Source organism: Oncorhynchus clarkii, chromosome 22, assembly GCF_045791955.1.
Source record: "Oncorhynchus clarkii lewisi isolate Uvic-CL-2024 chromosome 22, UVic_Ocla_1.0, whole genome shotgun sequence".
Taxonomy (NCBI): domain Eukaryota; kingdom Metazoa; phylum Chordata; class Actinopteri; order Salmoniformes; family Salmonidae; genus Oncorhynchus; species Oncorhynchus clarkii.
In genome coordinates, this window is record NC_092168.1 from 33,983,267 (window position 1) to 34,009,279 (window position 26,013).

General features: G+C 44.0%; 1 protein-coding gene across 1 annotated transcript in view; it reads right to left on the reverse strand.

Moving 5' to 3' along the window:
• The window catches only part of LOC139380234 (receptor tyrosine-protein kinase erbB-4-like), a 534,593-nt gene that overhangs the window by 261,342 nt on the left and 247,238 nt on the right, over nt 1–26,013 (reverse strand). The window contains exon 2 of the mRNA XM_071122768.1: nt 18,684–18,835. Within this exon, the coding sequence (XP_070978869.1) occupies nt 18,684–18,835 (152 nt within the window). The remainder of the gene's footprint in view (nt 1–18,683; nt 18,836–26,013) is intronic.

Below are 26,013 nucleotides of genomic sequence, written 5' to 3' on the forward strand. Positions count from 1 at the left end.
TTTATTATCACTGATATTAGTGCCTAAAAAACGTGAGACAAAAAGGGAGTAATTATGATCAGTCATTGGTCTATTTCTGAAATGATGAGGAGGTCAGTGGAGTTGGCTGGAGCTGGCACCAGCACCCACAATGCAATGCACTCCTTTCACAGTACAAGAGGTGTAATTTTACAAAAAGTATCTCTCTCTCTTTTTTCTGTATCTCCCTATTTCTCTCTCTCCCTATATAGACTCCTCAACCGACTCCATTTATCTATTACATTGTTAGGGTGAGGGATAACAGCATCATTAGCTGACGAGCAATTAAAGCACATCGTCTCATTTACTTGTGGAGAAGAAAAGGCCCATACCTGAAAAACCTTTCAGTCTTTTATCCAGCCATCAAGGTAGTTTTTGTTTCAAATAAACTTCATCCTTTTTTTCCCCCTTTTAATGGTATTAAAACTTCTTCGGGATCGGTGTCAATTCCATGGGACGGTTGAGCTAACGTAGGCTAATGCGATTAAAACCTCTTAAGGATCCGTCGCTTTTTTAAAATTTTCGCCTAAAATGACATACCCAAATCGAACAGCCTGTAGCTCAGGCCCTGAAGCAAGAATATGCATATTCTTGGTACCATTTGAAAGGAAACACTTTCAAGTTTGTGTAAATGTGAAAGGAATGTAGTAGAATATAACACAATAGATCTGGTAAAAGATAATACAAAGAAAAAAACAACCATTCTTTTGTATTTTTTTGTACCATCATCTCTGAAATTCAAGAGAAAAGCCATAGTTTATTATTCCAGCCCAGGTGCAATTTAGATTTTGGCCACTAGATGGCAGCAGTGTATGTGCAAAGTTTTAAACTGATCCAATAAACCATTGCATTGCTTTTCAAAATGTGGTATCAAGAACGCCCAAATGTTTATTAATAACTTTTCATGTTCAAAATTGTACCCTCTCCTCAAACAATATAATGGTATTATGTCACTGTAATAGCTACTGTACAGTGCAGAAGAGAAGAGAAGAGAAGAGAAGAGAAGAGAAGAGAAGAGGAGAGAGAGAGAGAAAAATACAACAATGAGGATAGAAGAAAGGAAATGGAAGAAATATATAGACTGCTTTTACCACTAAATATATACATACATTATATACAGTACATTTATCATACACTGTCACCTACAGTACATGTACACCCTACATGTACACCCATGGGGCTAGTGATAGGTCGTTCACGAACGATTTGGCTCCAAGAGCCGACTCTTGTAGGTGAATGTTGGGAGCCGGCTCACATATCAGAAGAGCCAAATCTACTTATATATATATAAAAAAGATAAGAATAGTCATTTATTCCAAGAACGAAAAAATAACTAAAATAATATAGGCCTAAACGCTCAAGCGCATACACATTCGTTCTGACTGTCTGCTCATGCTAAAAGCCTCACCTGTTGTTCCTGTCAATCAGACATGTAGTGTCAATCAATGAACCAAAGATGCGTGAGGGAGGGCCGAGCCAACTCACTCACAGTCACACACTTAGCAACTGCGGAGAGAGAGGAAGTACAGTTGGAAAACAACAGATGGAAAATGAGTCGGAAGCACAATAGAATTTGGATGCATTTAAATAATGTAGACAATGCTAGAGCACAGTGTAGAATTCGCCAAAACAAAATCTCATATAAAGCCGGTTCTACACACAACCTACCACGGGATATGCAAACTGTGCACCCAACTGTGAAGCTAGCTGTAGCGGAGCTTCGAGAGACTAGCGGGCCTGCTAGTGATAGTGGTGGAACCAGCACCTCCACACGTGGAGATGTATCCACTCAGTCAAGTAGGCCTACTCCGCGACCCAGCAACGCAGTCTTCTATGGACCAGTTTATGCCAAAGTCTATGTCTGTAGCAAAACAAGGCCACATTGATATCGCATTGGCTAAAATGATTGCCACTGATTTCCAGCCATTTTCGATTGTGGAGGGCAGATGTTTTAGAAATTATAGCAATAGTCTAAATCCAATGTACACAATTCGAAGCAGGAAAACCCTTTCAAATCACTTATTCCACAACTGTACGAGAGGACACAGGCTTCAGTGCGAGAAAGAGTCCAAAAAGCTACTGCAGTTTGCCTTACCACTGACTGCTGGACATCAAGGGTAACCACTTCTTACAAGTCAGTTACATGTCACTTCAATGAAGATTTTTCAATGTCTAGCTGTCTTCTGGACTGCTTTGAGTTCAGCGTCAGACACACCTCAGAGAACTTGGCAGAGGAACTGTTGAGAGTGACCAGAGAATGGCAAGTAGATGGAAAAGTTGTCTGTTGTGTTAGGGACAAGCAGCTAACATAACCCAAGCCATAATAATTAAAAAATGGACCCATCACCCATGTCTTGCCCACACAATCAACATGATTGTAAGAGATGCTCTGAAGGTGATGAAGCCCACTGTGGACAAAGTGAAAGCAGCTGTGGAATACTTCCACAGGAGCACAGTAGGTGCTTAGAAACTAAAGTATACACAACACCAGATGGGGATGCCTGACTGCACTACAAGGTGGAATTCAACATTTTATATGTTGAAGCAGTTTCTTGAGTCAAAGGATGCCATCGTCTCTACCCTGGCCATTGTCAATGCACCTGTTGATGCTCTGACCCAAGAGGAATGGGAGGTGGAGGAGGAGGTGTGCAGAGTCCTGGAACCCTTTGAGCAGGTCACTGTGGGGATCAGTGGAGAGAGGTACAGTAAGCAGTTATTACTACATCATTATTTAATCCAGTATTATATATGTATATGAGCAGAAGATGAGAATGTAGTATCAGTAGACAAAACATGAACCTGAACTAATAAGTTACTGTTCTCTCTTTTCAGCTATGTGACAGCCTCAAAAATGATACTCAGGTGTAAGGGTCTGCACCGAATCACTGCCAGCCGCCAGAGACAAGCAAATGTAACCACAGGACATGTGAGAGAGTTGATGGACACCCTATGTTCATCAATGGAGAGAAAGTTCCACAGAATGTAATATAATCACGTGCTATCAGAAACCGCTGCACTTGACCCCAGATTTAAGAAGAGCGATTGATGAGGCTCTTCAAATAATAACCTCAGCAGCAGGGAGGGACATCCCCAGCAGTCAGCTGGCTCAGGCACCAGGGCAACAGGAAGAATAGTGATCAGGTGGAGCAGTAGTGCCACAATCGTCTGCTGTTTGACGAGAGAACAACTGGGAATGCAGCACGAAGGAATCCCTCAGCAGATGCCATAATGGAGGTCTGATCCTATTTGGAGGAGCCCCTCCTCCAAAGATCCTGCAGATCCTCTGAGCTGGTGAAAGAACAAGGCCTCTGTATACCCACAGCTTACAAAAGTCATGACAGGGAGACTGCATAGTGGCCACATCCGTTCCCACTGAGAGGGTCTTCTCGAAAACGGGACAAATAATTACTGACAGAAGAAAGCGCATCAGCCCCTCGAAAGTGAGGCAGCTTGCATTTCTGAATGCAAATCTCTCATAAAAGCAAAATATGGTCAGCATTGCTGTGTGCTGCTGGTTGTAAAAAGGCAATAAATAAGGGAGAGAAGAGGGACCAGTTTAATGTTTTAAGTGGGATGCTGCAGTTTTGCACATTGTTATTTATTTTTCTCTGATATGGTGCAATATTCTATTATGCTGTTCAGATTGTATTAGTTTTGAATGGTTAGATTCATATGCACTTTGTTTATATACATTAAAACATTATGCTTTACTGTTTGGGAGCAAAAAGAGACGGCTCTTTTTGGTGAGCTGAGACTGAACGAGCCAGCTCACTCAAGAGAGTATGAATGCGCATCACTACATGGGGCAGAGAGGTCATTGCATTGTGTAGGGTTCACTCACCCTTTAAATCGAGAGTTCGAGTTTAGGGGTTGCTTTTAATACCCCAATACAATATAAATGCTGGGGGTGGGGCTGGGGCTGGGCAAGGACTACTGAACAGAACAAGACCGATTTCTGCTTGCTTTTGTCCCAAATGGCACCATATTCTCTATATACTGCACCCTATAGGGACATGGTGAGAAGTAGATAGGGTGCTGGTCAAAAGTAGTGCACTCTATAGGGGATAGGGTGCAATTTAGGACGCATAGATTGTCTAGATTAATTGGATTTCAGGGGTTCGGCTTGAAGAGGAGGTTATGGAAGAAGGAACACTACACACCCTGGTTGTCTTTATTAAGTTGGTACAAAACACAATGAGTGGTCTAAAGTAGTGCACTATATGTGACCGACCGCCTAAATTCAGTCTTATGTAGCAAAATTTGAAATGGTGTTTTTTTACATTGGATAAAAGTAGAGACTCAGAGCTAGAAAATGGTATATCATACACTACGGTTGAAGAACAATGGGAAAGTAATTCTGCTTTGAAAGTTGATCAACGTGGAACCCCACTTTTGAGAAACTGGCACTTGAATGTTTTGGTACACCTACTGGAGAACTCTCCTTTGTCCACACCCATTCTGCATCGTTCACACCTTCTTAAGCATTAGCCCCACCCATTTCTTTAAGGATTCACATGTCAGGCCATTTGGTACACGCACACTATATCAAATAAAATCTTACTTCTTTATTTGTCACATACACAGGACACAGAAGGTGTAAACGATACACTGAAATGGTTACTTGCATAGTAGCAATAACAAAAACAGAAAGTGTCCAGATAAAAATATTTGATAAATATTAGATGACGCTTACATGCATCTCTAAGGCTCAGTGCTAGAGGCGTCACTACAGAAACTGGTTTGATTCCAGGCTGTATCACAACCAGTGATTGGGAGTCCCATAGGGCGGTGCACAATTGGCCCAGCATCGTCCGGGTTAGTGCAGCAGGGATTTTGGCCCACTCCTCCATACAGACCTTCTCCAGATCCTTCAGGTTTCGGGGCTGTAGCTGGGCAATACGGACTTTCAGCTCCCTCCCAAGATGTTCTATTGGGTTCAGGTCTGGAGACTGGCTAGGCCACTCCAGGACCTTGAGATGCGTCTTACGGAGCCACTACTTAGTTGCCCTGGCTGTGTGTTTCGGGTCGTTGTCATGCTGGAAGACCCAGCCACGACCCATCTGCAATGCTCTTACTGAGGGAAGGAGGTTGTTGGCCAAGATTTTGCGATACATGGCCCCATCCATCCTCCCCTCAATACGGCGCAGTCGTCCTGTCCCCTTTCCAGAAAAGCATCCCCAAAGAATGATGTTTCCACCTCCATGCTTCACGGTTGGGATGGTGTTCTTGGGGTTGTACTCATCCTTCTTCTTCCTCCAAACACGGCGAGTGGAGTTTAGACCAAAAAGCTAAATTTTTGTCTCATCAGACCACATGACCTTCTCCCATTCCTCCTCTGGATCATCCAGATGGTCATTGGCAAACTTCAGACGGGCCTGGACATGCGCTGGCTTGAGCAGGGGGACCTTGCGTGAGCTGCAGGATTTTAATCCATGACGGCGTAGTGTGTTACTAATGGTTTTCTTTGAGACTGTGGTCCCAGCTCTCTTCAGGTCATCGACCAGGTCCTGCCGTGTAGTTCTGGGCTGATCCCTCACCTTCCTCATGATCATTGATGCCCCACGAGGTGAGATCTTGCATGGAGCCCCAGACCGAGGGTGATTGACTTCTTCCATTTTCTAATACTTGTGCCAACAGTTGTTGCCTTCTCACCAAGCTGCTTGCCTATTGTCCTGTAGCCCATCCCAGCCTTGTGCAGGTCTACAATTTTATCCCTGATGTCCTTACACAGCTCCCTGGTCTTGGCCATTGTGGAGAGGTTGGAGTCTGTTTGATTGAGTGTGTGGACAGGTGTCTTTTATACAGGTAATGAGTGGAGAACAGGAGGGCTTCTTAAAGAAAAACTAACAGGTCGGTGAGAGCCAGAATTCTTACTGGTTGGTAGGCGATCAAATACTTATGTCATGCAATAAGATAAATTAAATACTTAAAAATCATACAATGTGATTTTCTGGATTTTTGTTTTAGATTCCGTCTCTCACAGTTGAAGTGTACCTATGATAAAAAATTACACATCTCTACATGCTTTGTAAGTAGGAAAACCTGCAAAATCGGCAGTGTATCAAATACTTGTTCTCCCCATAAGCTAACATTTGCTAGCTAACTAACAGTATGCTTTAACTTCAATAAAATATATCTGAAAATGTAGCTAGACTCTTACCATATACATGGATGAACGCTTCACGGCAGACTGGAACCATTTAACTACATTTTGTTTGTTGATACCTCTTGTTTGGCCAGCGTTGTGTCAAGTCACTCCGGTTCACACTGACCGTGGTGTATGCAGAAAGTAGCCCTTCACTTTTTCCTACTGATCTGTTGACAGTGCCTGCTAAATTCAGGCATCAACATTGTTGAGAAACATATCAAAACTTTTGTAGTTCTCGATGGCTTTCAACACATACTGAACAGCTCACATTACAGACATTAGCATGTTACATGGCAGACCGATCCAAACTTATCTCCCGGATGGCCAGCCCATCCATTATCTCAGCCAATCATGGCTAGTGCGAAGGTTCCTGACTTTTTCCGTGGCTAAACTAGCTAGGCTCATAATTTAACAATTGCATTCATATTTATGGATGGAAAACAAGTTCGTTATTAAGGCACATGAATGTTCACATGTTCAAGAAAGGCAATTCTGCCAAAAAAAGCATTTTGATTTACAAAAAAAATGTTTATGTTCAAATGCCACTCCTGTGAAGTAGTGACATGCGACATACGTGTAGTTTACTGAAGAGTCACATATAGGGAATAGGGTGCCATTTGGGGTGCAGACGATTGCTCTCCTCACAACCAGCCATATTAATCGCCAGAGGGAAAAATTAGAGAGGGGGAAGGGAGAACTAAGAGAAATTAGAGAGGGAGAAGTTAGAGGAAAGATAAATAAAATCTAGAAAAGCCACATAATTATAAAGACAACTGAAAGTTGAAAGAGGTGGAAAGCAAAGTACTGAAAAAAAGAGGAAAAGGGAGAGAGCAAGAGGAAGTTAGATTAAAGACCCGGGTGCCTGCGGAAGCTATGAGTTTAGCTTGCAACAACAATGATATTAGTTTGTTGTTTTACTGAAGTTAATTTGGCCTGCATAGGTCAACGCCTCTGACCTTAACATCGCCTCGCTCCCTCATCCCCTCTACATCCCCCCATTTCTCCTTCTCCCCAGTCATTATTTCCGTCCACAAGTGAAATTGGCAGAGGGCTAATCAACATTTAGCTCCTCCGAGTGTGTTATTACACAGGATGTGATGGATGGTACAATTACCCCCAATGTCACTTAGCTAAATGGCTATGTAATCCTAATGACTTTTTATTCAAACAATGACTAGTTAGTGTGCAGAGTGGGGAAAATAGAGGTGTGTGTGTGTGTGTGTGTGTGTGTGTGTGTGTGTGTGTGTGTGTGTGTTTGCGTGCGTATTAAACACTGAGGAAGAAAACAACAAAGGGTTCTGCTGGCGTGGTGAGCTGAAGAGAGAGCAAAGCATTCCCAGAAGGGTGATACGATAATAAAATGTACGTCCCTGTTGTCATGACGAATGGAATATGGAGCCTCAATGCAAGCTGTTGTTTTCACCTTGAAATGCAACAACATCTGTGTTGAGATGAGAAAATGAATTGATGGTGAGGGAAGTCATGGGCTGAGTGTATCTGAAATGGCACCCTATTCCCTATATCGTACATGGGCCCTGGTCAAAGGTTGTGCATTATATAGGAAATAGAGTGATTTTGAGACACTGCCATGCATACAGACCAATGGAGTGGAGAAATAAGAAGATATGAATTTGATGCAATGAAGATAGTTGATGGTTTCATATATTCTCTCTCTTTTCCACTGAGACTGCATCCCAAATGACACCGTATTCTCTATTTAGTGCACTTCTTTTGACCAGGGCGATATGGGCTCTGGGCAAAAGTAGCTGACTTTTTAGGGAATAGGGTACCATTTGGAACTCAAACCTAGCTCCACAAAAAGACACAAGCCTCCCCTCAGTTGACTGTTGAAAACAAGGTCATACTGAAGAACTGGATCCAACCAATCATAATCCCAGCGACCAATCACGAGCCCTCGAGGAAGACACAGCAATAAAAACAGAGGATTGTCAGTGGCTACAGTCTACTGAATACACACACATACAGTCAGACGCACGCAAACACACTCAAACGCAGACACACACGACAAAACAAGATAGATCCTCCGTCACCAGCGGCGACTGCAGCCAGCCTGCTCGAGCAGGCGATCTTGAGTGTTGTAGTGCACAAGCATTCCCGATCAAATGATGCTTCGTGTCCCAGCTGTTACACCCTCCCCACCATATAATTATTTCTAATTTCCAATGTTTATCTGCTTTGTCCTTCACAGCTATTCTCAGGACATTATCTCTTCCAGCCTTTCAGATGAAACATAGTTTGGACTGATCATAGTTGTATGCACATTGAATGCACTCCCTTACAGAGAGTATGCCAATGATATGTCATGCTGGAGAGAGAGAGACTGACATTGTCTTTAATGAGACATTCTCATTGCTCATCTAGGATCTGTTTTAGATCATAATGAATACAATAATATGGACACTTTGGATAGGGTGTACAATCCTACACTCTTTGAATACGGCCCTAGAACACAGACACGAGAGAACAGTCAAAGACAGGCGAGACTCCTCCAGTCACACATAAAAGACTGGTAGCTCAAGGTCTTGTCTGTCTTACCACATCTCTAGCATCTCCTCCTCCTCTTCCCTGACTGAATTCTCCTCCTCCTCCTCTTCCCTGACTGAAATCTCCTCCTCCTCCTCTTCACTAACTGAAATCTCCTCCTCTTCCCTGACTGAAATCTCCTCCTCCTCCTCTTCCCTGACTGAAATCTCCTCCTCTTCCCTGACTGAAATCTCCTCCACCTCTTCCTCTTCCCTGACTGAATACATGAATGGACGAACATAATAAAGAGGAGGATATTCCGAGCCTGTTTTCACAGAGTCCTGCTATCACAGCATAGCTAAGCTAGTGAAGGACATGGCCAGGGCATTCAGCCTATTGTAGCCAGGCTAGCTCTGACACAGATCAGGTGTGAACACCTATCTTGGCTCCTCTGGCTGAGGCAGTCAAGCTTTGTAGAAATTGATTTAAATTTGCTTCCTTCCCCGATCGTTCACCCTTTGTTGATCAATGAGGAGGAGGAGGAGGAGGAGAGTGGGATACTGTGTGGAGATGTCTGAGATGGTTGGGCGAACTGTAGAGCATGGTGGTCTATTGTACTACTTCTTTCTCTCTCCTGATCGCTGTTCTATGGATGTGCATGTCTCACTCTTTCTCTCTCGATTGTGTCCCTTGGCAATGACCTGTCAAGCATAATGTTTGGAGTAGAAAATTACTTTATATTTATCTGTGCTGGACTCCAAAAGTACACACAAACACTGTACAGCATATAAACACCTAATCCTGTTATGTTGACTTCTATTATTTCTATGCATGTGATCATATTCCAGGTCTAAAAGCAGTAACCCAGCATCCCTGTCTGGTCTGAACGCAGTGTCCTAGCATTCCAGTCTGGTCTGAACGCAATGTCCCAGCATTCCTGTCTGGTCTGAACACAATGTCCCAGCATTCCTGTCTGGTCTGAACACAATGTCCCAGCATTCCTGTCTGGTATGAACGCAGTGTCCTAGCATTCCTGTCTGGTCTGAACGCAGTGTCCTAGCATTCATGTCTGGTCTGAACAGAGAGTTAGGAGTGGGCACCATCACTACATTGACTGAACTGAAGTTTCCTCCTACCTTTTCTATATCGGAGTTCAACAATCTCTTCCCTCTTACCCTCTGACGTCATAAAACAACAGACAGAGAGGAAGAGAGAGAAAGTCAGTGAGAGAACATCAGAGAGAGAGAGAGAGAGAGAGAGAGAGAGAGATAATAATTTCACTGTAAGGTCTACAGTAAGGTCTACAGCGCATGTGACAAATAAAATAACATTTGATTTGATTCACATTGACAAAGTGAGAGACAGAGAAATAGACGTCATGCCCAGGCAGTGTTGTTGCTATGCTAAAACACTCCAGAATCCTGTCTTTGTACACAAGTTGGTGGGGAATTAACCGACCTAGCCATCCACCATGATGGATGGTCCTTTAACGAAAATGTCAATCAAGGGTGTGTAACATAATCAGTTGTTGCTGTGTCCCAGCCATCACGACTCTTCCTAGAGCTGGCCGCCCGGCCAAACTGAGCAATCGGAGAAGGCCCTTGGTCAGGGAGGTGACCAAGGACCCGATGGTCACTCTGACAGAGTTCCTCTGTGGAGATGGGAGAAACTTCCAGAAGGACAACCATCTCTGCAGCACTCCACCAATCAGGCCTTTATGGCAGAGTGGCCATACTGAAGCCACTCCTCAGTAAAAGACACATGACAGCCCGCCAAAAGGTACCCGAAGACTCTTAGACCATGAGAAACAAGTTTCTCTGGTCTGATGAAACCAAGATTGACCTCTTTGGACTGAATGCCAAGCATCACGTCTGGAGGAAACCTGACACCATGCCTACGGTGAGGCATGGTGGTGGCAGCATCATGATGTGGGGATGTTTTTCAGCGGTAGGGACCTTTGCCTCAACTCTAGTCAGGATTGAGGCAAAGATGAACAGAGAAAAGTACAGAGAGATCCTTGATGAAAACCTGCTCCAGAGCACTCAGGACCTCAGACTGGGGTGAAGGTTCATCTTCCAACAGGACAACGACCCTAAGCATACAGCCAAGACAACGCAGGAGTGGCTTCAGGACAAATCTCTGAATATCCTTGAGCAGCCCAGCCAGAGCCCGGAATTGAACCCGATCGTACATCTCTGGAGAGACTTGAAAATAGCTGTGCGCTCACCATACAACATGAGAGGATCTGCAGAGAAGAATGGGAGAAACACTCCAAATATAGGTGTGCCACGGGTGTAGTCATTACCCAAGAAGACTCGAGGCTGTAATCGCTGCCAAAGGTGCTTCAACAAAGTACTAAGTATAGGGTCTGAACACTTACAATGTAAGTGTAATATTTCATTTTTTTGTATAAGTGTATTATTAAATGTTGATGTGATACTGACTCAACTTTTTCGTGATATACAATTGGTAGTTACAATCTGGTCCCATTGCTGCAACTCCCGTATGGACAAGAGGAGAGGCAAATTTCGGGAGCCATGCGTCCTCCGAAACACAACCAGACACACTGCATGTTTAACCCGGAAGCTAGCCGTACCAATGTGTCGGAGGAAACACGTACAGCTGGCGACCGAAGTCAGCGTGCATGCGCCCGGCCCTCCACAAGGAGTCACTAGAGTGCGATGGGACAAGGACATCCCGGCCGGCCAAACCCTCCCCTAACGCAGACGATGCTGGGCCAATTGTGCGCCGACTCATGGGTCTCCCGGTCGAGGCCAGTTGCGACACAGGGTTGTTGGAAGGTGAACCTGAGCGCTCTGGAGAAGGTTTTCATCAGTGATCTCTCTGTACGTAGCTCCATTCATCTTTTCCTCGATCCTGACTAGTCTCCCAGTCCCTGCAGCTGAAAAACATCCCCATAGCATGATGCTGCCATCACCATGCATCACTGTAGAGATGGTGCCAGGTTTCCTCCAGATGTGACGCTTGGGTTTTAGGTGCCTTTTGGCAAACTCCAAGCAGGCTGTCATATGCCTTTTACTGAAAGTGGCTTCAGTCTGGCCACTCTACCATAAAGGCCTGATTGGTGGAGTGCTGCAGAGATGGTTGTCTTTCTGGAAGTTTCTCCCATCTCCACAGAGAAACTCTGGAGCTCTGTCAGAGTGATCATTGGGTTCTTGGTCAACTCCATGACCGTGGCCTTTCACCCCTGATTGCTCATTTTGGCCGGGTGGCTAGCTCTAGGTAACTTTTTCCATTTAAGAATGATGGAGGCCACTGTGTTCTAGTGGACCTCCAATGCTGCAGAAATGTTTTGGTACCCTTCCCCAGATCTTTGCCTCGACACAATTCTATCTCTGAGCTTTACGGACAATTCCTTCGACTTCATGGCTTGTTTTTTGCTCTGACATGCATTTTCAACTGTGGAACATTATATACACACACCTGTGTGCCTTTCCAAATCATGTCCAATTATTTGAATTTACCACAGATGGACTCCAATCCAGTTGGAAACAATGAAAACAGGATGCACCTGATCTCAATTTCGAGTCTCATAGCAAAGGGGCTGAATACTTATGTAAATAGGGTATTTATGTTTTTAATGTTTTATAAATTTGCAAAAATGTCTAAAAACCTGTTTTCGCTTTGTCAGTTTTTAAAATACATTTTAGAATAAGGCTGTAACGTAACAAAATGTAGAAAAAGTCAAAGGGTCTGAATACTTTCCGAATATCTATCTATCTATCTATCTATCTATCTATCTATCTATCTATCCCAGTGGCAGGTCCCTGACAGACAGGGAAGAGATGTGTGTGTGTGTGTGTGTGTGTGTGTCCCTTAAGACCAGCAGGGCCACAGAGAGGAAATATATCCGTTAGTCAGCCTGGAAGATAGTTTAAAACTTGATATCACACTGTATACTGTGCAAGATTATACACACATATACAAACACATGCACGTACACACACAAGCGGAAGGTCACACAAACGCATGGACTCATTAAAGAGCAAACGCATACACACACACACGCATGCATGCACGCACACACACACAAATCCACAGAAGCACACGCGCACAGACACGCACCTACCATCGTTCTCCAAAAAAATCATTCAGAGGGAGTAGGTGTGTCAGCGACTGTCACCATGGTAAAGAGTAAGTTATCTCCTGTCACATTTCTTGTCAATTACCTCACACCCTGGCCACACACATGCACGCACACACAAACACACACAAACTCCCATCTACCACCTACTACCCCCCCGCCTGCTGTAATGTTTTCCTGAATGGAACAGGGAAAATCAATCTAAAGCTAGTGGATAGTGGCATCAGGCTTCCCTCTGCCTAGTCCTCCAACTGTGTCTGTCCTGACCACCATCAGTGTCAGGTAACAGATGGAGATCCAAGAGAAAAACTTACACAGGACTCCTCAATTGCCTTCAGACCCCCTCCCACCCTCTTTCTTACCCTCTTTCATTGCGCAGGGTGGTCTCTCTCTCTGTCCTTACTCATGTCAAATTAAAGAGATGGAAATGATCTTGAGAGCCTGCTAATTGCAATTGTCAATCCAATCTAGGCGGGCCTCAAAGACATGAGCTCCCCAACACTTCATCAGTATTCATTAATAATGAAGGGTGCTAAGGATCAGGGGGATGTAATCTGATCTGCGTCCCAAATGGCATCCTACAACAAAGTAGTGCTTTATGTAGGGAATAGGATAAACCGGCAGGCAACCTACAATCACCAACGAACCACGCGAGGGGGACAAATAACCAGCCTGTCAAAAGTTAAGAGAAGAAGAGGAGCGATATACTGTGGGGGAGGAAGGGAGGGAAAAAGGTAGAGAGGATGGGAGAGGGGTGTTGAAGAGAGGAAGAGAGAGAAAGGAACAGAGAGAGAGAGAGAGAAAGAAGAGAGACAGGAACAGAGAGTAAGAGTCCTTCCCGAACCATGACTGTAGCAGGACAGAGGCTGTAGGATAGGTAGAGGCTGGACAGGATGTAGCAGGACAGAGGCTGTAGGATAGGTAGAGGCTGGACAGGCTGTAGCAGGACAGAGGCTGTAGGATAGGTAGAGGCTGGACAGGCTGTAGCAGGACAGAGGCTGCAGATAGGTAGAGGAGGGACAGGATGTAGCAGGACAGAGGCTGTAGGATAGGTAGAGGCTGGACAGGATGTAGCAGGACAGAGGCTGCAGATAGGTAGAGGAGGGACAGGATGTAGCAGAACAGAGGCTGCAGATAGGTAGAGGATGGACAGGCAGAGAAAGAGGATGACCCACAAAATAAGAGGTGGAGGGTGAGTCAGAAATAAAGTTTAGGTCAAAGTCTCTAACCATGAGTCTCACTCTCATCATGTCCCTATTCGGATGCAGAGTGGTAGGAGTCTGCTGTCATTAATGCAGACAGCTCCTCCTATCATGAGTTCAGTCAACTGGCTGGGGACAGACTACTTTAAATGTCTCCTCTGCTCCTCTGTGTTCTCCAGGCTCATTAACCCCTATTTGACCTTTGTCCTCTGGAGCGTACAGGGTCAGGATAACACTAGGGGGCTGACTGCTACTCTAAGGGCCACTTATGAAGTTGTCTAAATTTGCCCAACCCAATCAGCCCAGTCTCCTCATATATATAAAACACTAATATTCACTTAACTACTTTTCAAATGGAGTTTTAATGTCTATGTAGTTATGTTTTAATATGAGTTGCCTAGTGTTTGACATGGGGCCATAACTGCATTATGTGCTACTGGGTGTTACAACACAGAGGATTTCTATAGCGTTAAACACCAAAAGATGCATTTGGTGAGTAGAAATGTGGTCCTGTAGACGACAAACAACCTCAGTTTTAGAACAGACATGACTAGCACCAACCTCCTCTGTAGTGACTACAGAAACCGCAACATGATCACCATTATCTTTAGCAATCTTTAGCATGACACTAGTACTGACACTGTACTGACCAAAACATGTAACTTGATCCTATAGCGATTTAACTGGTATATTTCCATCTGGTTTATATCATAATGACATTGTTATCTAGACGCTAAGTGATCACTTTAGATTACAGGCATCAAAGGGCTATAACTAGAGCATGGTCCCTTTTTAGAAGAGCCTGTAGCAGACTACTTCAGTCTGAAGGCTAAAAAAAAGGCAGGGGAGGGAGAAAGAGAGAGAGAGAGAGGGAGAGAGAGAGAGATAGCAATTAAAGGACAGAGAGAGAGTCCAGGGGAGAGAGAGCGATAGAGAGAGAAAGAGATATAGCATTAAAAGGGGACTCAGACAGTGGTCTTCTACAGTACTTACATGGCACCATGGCAACACAACATCTACTACATACTATTTCTTGTCTGACCCCGCCCCCCCACCTCTGCCTGCCCGCCCGTCTCTCCCAGTCTCTAATCGTCAAGCTAATGATGTGAAACATAATGGGAATATTTCCATTTTCCATTTGTAAATGATATTGGTATAATTAACACTATGGGCTGCATCCCATTCCTTTTATAGAGCACTAGTTTTGAACAGTGTCCATAGATCTTTGGTCAAAAGTAATGCACTTCTTTTCACTCCATTTAACACTAGATACACAAGGCAGGAAGCCACTATTTGCCCGGCAGGGGACTGATAGGCTGGAGGAGTAAGAGCGGAAGGAGGTCTGTCTATAGATTCATTCATAGGCAATTGTGTAAGCATGCAGGTATAATTCTTCATTATTGTTATACGCATGTATGAGCCTTCATAATGTCTTGCTATGAGGCTTACAACATGTTATGGTAGTGACTCAAGCAAGCAACTCTTGTAGATGGACAGGAAACAGAACGTGGCAGAGTTGTAGTGGTTACAAGGGGACAGTGACATCAGGGTCAGGGGATGGTGAAGGCCTTCTCAGGTGGATGACTGGACTACCTCATCTCATACGCACACAACTGAATTAAGGGAATACAGAAAGGAAGAGGGCTAAGTGTTACCTATCTGTGAACCATCATGTGGAAATGAAATGCATGTGCTGCAAGCTTGCATTTGTGTGCGAGAAACACACATTCACAAATAAGTCAGATTCAATACACGGAAGAAAAAATGGACACAGAAAAAAGACGATCTTGGGGAAGAATTCCAGTTATTAATCTTATAGCTGGGTCTCGATTCATCAGCAGTATGGAGGCAGTTTAGAAGATGGACTCTATTTACTGATAAAGCTGTTCTGGTAGTTTGGGATGTGACCATTCATCTCTTGCTATTTTAAAAAGGTGGCAAAGCACAAGCATCACTTTCAATCACCCAGGACATTGCCAGCCAGCCAGCCACACCACCCAGACCACTAGACAGCCAGACAGAAAGGAAAGAAGCTTCTAGCTAGGTTTTCCTTTACTATACTCCCCCTCTTTAAGGTGAACTTTTCCTCCACCTCTTCTGCCCGAGGGACGCCATATTATTAATGTGTTTTATAATAATATTATGCTTAAAAACCCCAAAATACACAGCACCTTGCCCTCCTCCCTGCTCCCTTGTTGCTTGGCACCCTGCGTTCCCAATTAGCATGTCCAATTAACCCTCGTTAATTGTGAAGCCTTAAGATTCTGGAGGACCTGGCATGTGCACAGAGCCACATGGGACCATTTTGTAAACGAGCAGCAACCAGCCTCTGTTATATGTTCAGGTAAGGAAGTACCAGTTTGTACTAGCAAGCGCTTGTAACCAAGGGCCTAAACCCCATCACCACCTGGCTCTATGTTCATTCCCTTATGAGTTCTATGACAGCAAGCTGCAACAAAATAAAAGCTGATTATTCGGAGTAGGATTGTAGATTTTAGCAGAGTTGAACAATAGTCATACTCCCTTCAGCATCACTTTCTGCTTCCTCTCTTACCCGCAATTCCTCACAGTGTCCCATGGTCCTATTTCCTCTGTAGGGGGCCAATGGAAACACTGGACTGCTTCCCTCCACAGCACGCCACAGTATGGCGTTTTGTTTTTTTGCCTCAAGGAGATATATTTGTCGACATTGTTTGTTTTGGGGAACACAGAAGGGCATAAATGCCTTAGTTTTGTTTTGTTATGTACAACTGCCTATGTTATGCATTGTTGTATTCTAGAGACCACACAGCTGCATGGCTTTTACAGAACAGGAAGAATGTTTCAACAAAAGTTGATATGAATGGCTCACTTTTAGTAATAAAGAAAAGCTGACTCGGTTTTGATACCTAACAGTAGATCATAACATAATTACTGGGCCCAAATATAAACAATGCTGACTTACACAGTCAAATAATTAGTTTTAAAACAAACTAACACTCAGATTAAAAAAGGTTTCAAGCAATTCATCAAAGTCATTTTGACTATGGGTGTTACATTTATTTCTGAATCGTAACACATAGACCCGGTAAACTTGATGAGGTGTCTCTACGCCTAAATATCGATCAGGTAATCAATGTTAAATACATTGATACAAAGTCCTCTGTGGCCTCTGGTCTTACAGGAGATTGTGTTTCCTTCTACTAGGTTAAAGCACCACCTCATAAAGTGCTTGGGGGTTCAGACAACCACCCAGCCAAACCACCCCATTACAACACACACAATCATGCAGTCAGCAGCACACAGCACATATCCACATTTTTTTATTTTAATTCAGCTGCAATCTGCATTCAGAATGACTGACAGAGTTGGGAAGATTTAGATATGAGACTACCTTAAACATCTAAACTGGCACAACAATTTCTGTAACTGGTGCGATAAGTGCAAGTAACAGATTGGAATAGTTTCAAAATATTTATGCCATTTGGGCTCCCGAGTGGCGCAGCGGTCTAAGGCACTGCATCTCAGTGCTTGAGGAGTCACTACAGACACCCTGGTTTGAATCCAGGCTGTATCACAACCGGTCGTGATTGGGAGTCCACAATTGGCCCAGCGTCGTCCGGGTTTGGCCGGTGTAGGCCGTCATTGTAAATAAGAATTTGTTCTTAACTCACTTGCCTAGTTAAATAAACAAAATCACATTTGAGTAGCATACGATGAATGAACCAATCAATGTACATGCAAAAATGAAAATATTGAAATAAACAATTGTTAAAATCAACCTGCAATAGAGCATGCTTGGAAATAACGATACGTGTGGTTTTGGTTCAATACTGGTTATTAACACCAACACTGGGGTTATTTTACACCACCGAGTGTTAATTTAACTCTTGAATCAAATCTATAAATGTTCCACTGAAAAATCAAGACTAGTTAACACTGGCCCATTTGCAGGGTGCTATGAAAAGGACACGTTTCAAGAACATTCAAGAATTCTGAAGAACCATAGTACCATGTCAAGAAACCCACTCTTAACTTCAGTTTCTTTATGGGGAAAGAGTTCTCCTGGGAACTTTAAGAGCTGAGGAAGAACCATTTAAGAAGCTGTATTTTTTTCAGTGTAGGTAATAAGGTGAGAACGTGCTAACCGGTGGTGATGTGGGAGATGTGCTTGAGAGGTAGGGGCAGGAGAGATCATCTATAGCCAGTTGAACATACTGAATGATGTGTGTGCGCCTGTGTGTGTGTGTTGGGTCAAGTAAGTGATTACACCACTGGTCCCTCATCTAACCTACAAGCACTCCACCTCCCTCTCCACCAATCCAATCCCAACCAATCCCAACCATTTAACTATGATTTATTCTACATCTCTGAAACATCTCTAATCAAATATGATATGGATTGTGTTGAATCAGAGATAATTAATCAGGTCATCATAATTTCATGATGTCTCCCACCAAGCAGAAGAGAACATGGAGACAATCAGTTTTTAGTACTTAGAGATCAGAGCTGCATGAGGGTCTGATTATCACAGACAGCCTAGCTGATTGGTAAGAGAGGACCTAGGAGTAAAACCATATCTGACCAACAAGATTGAATGGACAATGGCTGGTTGCAAAGTTGATTGAACAGACACTGATATGTTCAACTACGTGATTCCAAAACACTTCCAGGTGTGATTCCAGAACATTTCCTATGTGTGATTCTAGAAGTCATTCTAAGAAGGGATGGTAGTGTCAGGTCTTACCCTGAGGAAGGAGAGGTCTCTGGAGCGGTCGATGCTGGTGATCTCCAGGTTACCCATGACAACCTCACAGTTCTCGTAGTACTTTCTCAAGGTGCGGTACTGCTGCTCCAGGTCCGACAGAGTACTCAGCTTGTTCTCTGTGCCCGCACATACTGCAGAGAGAGGGGGAGGTATATTAGATATACATGTTTTACAGAGTAAGTGATGATCGTGATCCATCCAAAACATTGAAATAAGACTCTGTCAAGAAATAAAGATAAAAGGAAGTCAGTGTGTTTATTAGTTCCACCAACATGTTTATGGTCTGTGATGCCAATGAGAACACAGGCATTTTCTACATCTAGAATCTGGTGTTTTATTAGCATTTGGCTACACTCATCACTACACATCATCATTTGGCACATCACATACGGTGACAAAGATCTTGGCTTTACACTACATGTGAGTCCTTGGCTAGTGAGCTGTGAGATACAGATGCTCTGTGGTTGGTGGGCCCAGCCTGGTAGGACTACTGAAGAGTGAGTGAGTGAGTGAGTGAGTGAGTGAGTGAGTGGGCAGAGGACCAGCGGGCAGATGAGTCCCTGTTACCGTGTGGCCAAGCTACTGAGTAGACTCCTGCTGCGTAATTAAAGCCTGACTTTTCCACCCATCGAACACCTTTTACCCCCACTATGACAGGAGACATCTGCCCTGTCAGCTGCTGCTGCTGACAGGATAGCCCAAAACACACTGAAATATCAATTAAATCAAAACAAAGCACACAGACTTAAAAATTAAATGTGCACAGGCGTACGCACACAAGCACGCACGAACGCACGCACACACACACAAAGGGAGCTTGAGTGGTGCTTCGTCCATCAGTATAGGCAGTGATTCTAAGCAAACATCTAATACTGACCTTCCCTGTCATGCAATAACAAGAATCACAACAAGCTTGTCCAGTACGCAAGGTCATTTAAAAACAAGCAGAGTAATGATTATTGCATTCAGAGCGGCGTAAAAGGTTTGTTACGTAAACGTTTGCTATATTGAACATCAATAATATATTCACACGGCTCTCTACCCCGCTATATGAGAGAGATTGACAAAAAAAGAGTCCCAAATGGCACTGTATTCCCTATGTAGTGCACTACTTTTCACAGCGCCTTATGGGCTCTGGTCAAAGGTAGTGCACTATAGGGAATGAGGTACCATTTGGGATGCAGTCAGATACACTGCCTTCTCCCACATGACCAGTAAATCCCAACCATGTTGACAATGTGGGCTGTTTCCAGCCACTTCACAGTTGACAGGGGGAGCCATCGCCTTGATAGGGGTGACAGAATTCTCCCACAGTGTTGGCACACAGTCACCCATGAAGTACCACCCAACAGCACAGGAAAACAGACACACCTGTCTTCTTTAAACACAAACGCCTGTCTCCTCCAAGACAGCTCCCCTCAAAAATCTTACCTCCATTTTACGTACCATTCTGAAAACCGTGTTCCTTTTCTCTCTCTGTCTGTCTCTCTCTGCCTCACACTTTCTTCCCTCAGAGCAATACAAGGAAGGCATCTTCTACTCCTTCCTAAACTAAACTCATATCCCCCTTTTTTGTGTTAGTAGTTCTCCAAGCCCAACTTTCATTCTATTTCCTATTTATTTCCCCTCCATTACCCTTCAGAAAATGGATGGATGAGGAACAGAAAAATCTGCTTGAAGGCAACATCAGGCTATAAAGACAAATGAGATTTTGTTCAAACAATTCCTCCTAACATGATATTAGATTACAGGAGGCCGAGGGAGCATACAGATCTAACAGGAGAGTGAAATGATACATCCCAAATGGCACCCTATTCCCCATTGGTCTTTGATCAAAAGTAGTGCACTACATAATAATTAGGATGCCATTTGGGACATAGCCAAAGCGAGTGGGGAGCAGGTATCAAGAAGAAATAGCATGCAGGTCAGGTGTGATGTGATGAGTCTGGGTGTTTTCAATAACGGTTAGCATGAGCATACAGAAAGGCTGGAGGAGGGAGGGAGGTGGACGGTGGGAGGTGGGGGGGTAAAATGGGGTTTCTAGGTAATAAACAGTTATTATGTCCTGAGGGCACCATGAAGAGATTAAAGGGGTATTGTGGGATGTGCAGGGTGTGTTCAAAATTATACACTATGCCCTACTGTGCAGTACTTTTGACAAGGGCCAATAGGACTTTAGTAAAAAGCAGTGCACCATGTAGGGAATAGGGTGCCATTTGAGATACAAGCACAGTTTCCTAGTGAAAAGGACAGTTTATCATCAGCCACTGAAAACGAAACCTCCATATGCTTCAATAAGCTCCCTGACTACCCGATAAGACACACACACACACACATCGCTTCAATGACGTTGGATTGTTCTTATTCCATTGCGGAACCTTAATGTCAATCCAACTAAATAATTTGAGTACGGTCAACTCAAACTGTTGCTGTACATTACACTCTGCAGAGTGGTAATGACTGAGTTATCAGTGATCTGTAATGACATCATACAGTTACTGTAGTAGAAGCCAACACCTCCATGTGACCGCTGCATTGTGTTGACTGTCCACTGAACCAAAGAAAAGCCACCTGTACCAACCTGGCTGGATGTTGAAGTGGACCAAGGCTGGATTGCTGGCAGACTGCAAACCCTTTTCACACTAATTAGCTGAGCTGAACCAAGCCATGCCGAGCTATACTGCTCCAGCCTGTTTACAGTTCCACTATAGTTGCTGGAACCATGCTGTGAAAGACAATGTGAAGAGAAGGACAAAAGCAGAACAATGGGATTTGTGTACGGGGATTTGATTTGAGATTAAGGCTACATTACAGGCAGAACTAAATCATATTTAATAATAAATCATATTTTGAAATAATCTTTAAATCATCTTTATTTTCCTTCTTTCTCCCTGTCTCTCTTTCTGTGAAGCATGGCTGGCACATACTGTGGTACAAAGGAGTTTTTCCCCTAAAGCGTGGATTTGCATTCAGAGGAATGCAGAGACATGTCACTGAGGCACAATGTCTTCATTTCTATTACTTTATTCCCCCCTTGTCCTCCTCATTGTTGTCGGTTTGATTACATTTTTTTCCAGGATTTCCATTCCAGAAATGACGGATTATGCCAATGAATCGCAACATGGGATTTCTATACTTAATTAATAGCAGGATTTGAAGCCGGAGGTAAAAAATAAATGCATATCTTGGTTTTGTAATGTCTGTTTCCAACTCACTCTCTCAAATATGTAGATCCCCTGAACACAGCTCACCTTCCAGCCCACTTTCCAGCTCACACTCTCAAACACATAGATCCCCTGAACGCAGATCACTCTCCAGATACCAATCACCTGAATTCTGATCACCTGTTCACACACCTGTATGTCATTATCACACACTATTTAGTTCAGTTCTTTGCACCCCATCATTGTGAGGTATTGTTTGTTTTGTGACACACTTATAGTCGGAGTGCTGGGGTTTCCTGTAATGTACTCCTCCCGTGTATGATAGTTTTTTTGCCTGCCTCATTAACGATACCTTTTGCCTATTCCCTGCCTGTACTTTAGCCTGTTGGATTTCCTGTTATCAACCTATTGCCTGATCTCCCGGATGACGTTACTAGCCTTTTCCCTACCTGTACTGTTGCCTTTTTGGACCCCCTGTGTTTGACCTTCTGCCTGCTCCTGGACCCAGCTACCTGCCTCCTCCTGTGGTCCTTCACAAATAAACACCTGCTGCACCCTGCGCTTTAAACCAGCTCTCTTTCCCATTGTGTTCATTACAGGTGTCAGTGTGTGAGTGTTTGCTTGTGGGAATAAAGTTGACAGTAGCTTATTTGTGCAATAAAATGTTAAACAATTTACTGTTATTTTCACCATAACATCTAAGGATGCAATATTGTGGTTTAATGATTGAAACAACTTATTGCCGTTGATGGTCAAATGAAAAAAATTTCATCCTCATCTCAATGTAATTCAATGCTACATCTCTCTGTTCACTCTCTTCTCTCAGGTAATCAACAGTTCAGTTTATGCACCTTTAGAAATCAGTACCCTACAACCGTACTCCTCAGAAAATATCAGCCGTCACTCCACAACCAAAGTGCTTCATTACCTACAGTATTCAAACAGTTTCTGATGAGAGCATGTTCACTCAAACTGTGATGAGTAAATAGACTTGATGCCTTTCTTTGATTTAAATGATGAAATGATGAAAATGATGAAAATGAATGCAATCTACTCCAGACTCAATAGGAAGAGTCTGGAGAAAATATATGAAGACACTGATCGATCCATATTTTTTCTCATGAGACAAATATTTCATTTTGGCAAAACTAAACGTCTGCTTTCCCTTGGCATGCTAAAAACAGACCTTCAGTTCAATCAAAAACACTTATAGGGGCATTCCACAAAATATAGGTCCAACCCTATCCCCAAACTGTCCAACCCTACCCCCAAACTGTCCAACCCTATCCCCAAACTGTCCAACCCTATCCCCAAACTGTCCAACCCTATCCCCAAACTGTCCAACCCTACCCCCAAACTGTCCAACCCTACCCCCAAACTGTCCAACCCTATGCACAGATAGAAACATTTGCGAAAACATGACACCACATTTTAACCAGTCATGTAGTGTCTTTCATCCTGTGGTGAGAGAAGGAAAAGGGTGGACGTGAGAAGAGCTGCTTTGTTTCCAGATTAGAAGTGGTGCTGATCTGCTCTCCCACCGTGTCACAGTGAATAATCTCTCCACCTCTCTCTCTCTCTCTCTCAAATGTTCTCTTTCCACCACTGTCTCTCCCCACTCTCTCCTGTCCCCCCTCTTTATCACTCCACAGCTCTTTCTCTCATCTCATCCTCTATCAGTCACATCTCTCAATAGAGCAGATGATAGACTATATCCAGTGTGATGGGTCTCATGTGAATCCATGGGCCCTTAGAGTCCCTTCAGCAGTCTACAGAATGATCACGACCGGGATGTATGGGCCTTCAATCTTCAGCAGGCTCACCACAGACAGGGTATCACACGTCATCCGTCACTGTCACAATGATAACACTAAAAGTAAATGGCTTCAATATGCCAGAAACAGTGGGTATACTCCAAATGGCATCCTATTCCCTATATAGGGCCCATACGGTATTAGGTGCCATTTGGGATGCAAACAGAGAATCTATGTGCCTCTTTCTGTGGAATATTTTCTGTAAGAAAACATTTAAATGGAAACGGGTAAGTACTTAAAGTAGGGCTATGACACAAACTGGGGCGGCAGGGTAGCCTAGTTGTTAGCGCGTTGGACTAGTAAACGAAAGGTTGCAAGTTCAAATCCCTGAGCTGACAAGGTACAAATCTGTCATTCTGCCCCTGAACAAGGCAGTTGACCCACTGTTCCTAGACCAGTTAACCCACTGTTCCTAGACCAGTTAACCCACTGTTCCTAGACCAGTTAACCCACTGTTCCTAGGCCGTCATTGAAAATAAGAATTTGTTCTGACTTGCCGAGTTAAAAAAAACACCCGCTGCTGCATTTTCTCTTCAATTTCATTTGATATTATAAAATTTACTCTGTGGAATTAAACTAAATGATCCTTCTGGCATATTTTCCACCTTTATCTCAATTCATTTCCATAAATATTGCACAAAATGAATTTATCAATAGTGCCTGTGAGTTTATTGAACATCAATATAGTGGAAAGAGAGTCAGAGTCTACAAGGCATATTGGGCCCACAGCCACGCTAGGAAAGGTCATACCAATACCCAGTAACTCACTGAATTAAATAAAGTTGCAAATGTCACTTCCTGAAGTAAACATTACCGATAGCTCAGTTGGAAGAGAAGGAGGACGTGTCTGGTGTGTGTCTGTTAGTGTGTGTGTGGGATAGCTCAGTATGGGGAGAATAGGGAGGACGTGGCTGGTGTGTGTGTGTGTGTGTGTTTGTGTGTGTTAGTGTGTGTGTGGGATAGCTCAGTATGGGGAGAATAGGGAGGACGTGTCTCGTGTGTGTTAGTGTCTGTGTGTGTGTGTGTGTGTGTGTGTGTGTGTGTGTGTGTGTGTGTGTGTGTGTGTGTGTGTGTGTGTGTGTTAGTGTGTGTGTGGGATAGCTCAGTATGGGGAGAATAGGGAGGACATGTCTGGTGTGTATGTGTGTTAGTGTGTGTGTGTGGGATAGCTCAGTATGGGGAGAATAGCGAGGACGTGTCTGGTGTGTGTGTGTGTGTTAGTGTGTGTGTGGGATAGCTCAGTATGGGGAGAATAGGGAGGACGTGTCTGGTGTGTGTGTGTGTGTGTGTGTTAGTGTCTGTGTGGGATAGCTCAGTATGGGGAGAATAGGGAGGACGTGTCTGGTGTGTGTGTGTGTGTTAGTGTCTGTGTGGGATAGCTCAGTATGGGGAGAATAGGGAGGACGTGCCTGGTGTGTATGTTAGTGTCTGTGTGGGATAGCTCAGTATGGGGAGAATAGGGAGGACGTGTCTGGTGTGTGTGTGTGTGTTAGCGTCTGTTTGGGATAGCTCAGTATGGGGAGAATAGGGAGGACGTGTCTGGTGTGTGTGTGTGTGTGTGTGTTAGTGTCTGTGTGGGATAGCTCAGTATGGGGAGAATAGGGAGGACGTGTCTGGTGTGTATGTTAGTGTCTGTGTGGGATAGCTCAGTATGGGGAGAATAGGGAGGACGTGTCTGGTGTGTATGTTAGTGTCTGTGTGGGATAGCTCAGTATGGGGAGAATAGGGAGGACGTGTCTGGTGTGTGTGTGTGTGTGTGTGTGTGTGTGTGTGTGTGTGTGTGTGTGTGTGTGTGTGTGTGTGTGTGTGTGTGTGTGTTAGTGTGTGTGTGGGATAGCTCAGTATGGGGAGAATAGCGAGGACGTGTCTGGTGTGTGTGTGTGTGTTAGTGTGTGTGTGGGATAGCTCAGTATGGGGAGAATAGGGAGGACGTGTCTGGTGTGTGTGTGTGTGTGTGTGTGTTAGTGTCTGTGTGGGATAGCTCAGTATGGGGAGAATAGGGAGGACGTGTCTGGTGTGTGTGTGTGTGTGTGTTAGTGTCTGTGTGGGATAGCTCAGTATGGGGAGAATAGGGAGGACGTGTCTGGTGTGTGTGTGTGTGTGTGTTAGTGTCTGTGTGGGATAGCTCAGTATGGGGAGAATAGGGAGGACGTGTCTGGTGTGTATGTTAGTGTCTGTGTGGGATAGCTCAGTATGGGGAGAATAGGGAGGACGTGTCTGGTGTGTGTGTGTGTGTGTTAGTGTCTGTTTGGGATAGCTCAGTATGGGGAGAATAGGGAGGACGTGTCTGGTGTGTATGTTAGTGTCTGTGTGGGATAGCTCAGTATGGGG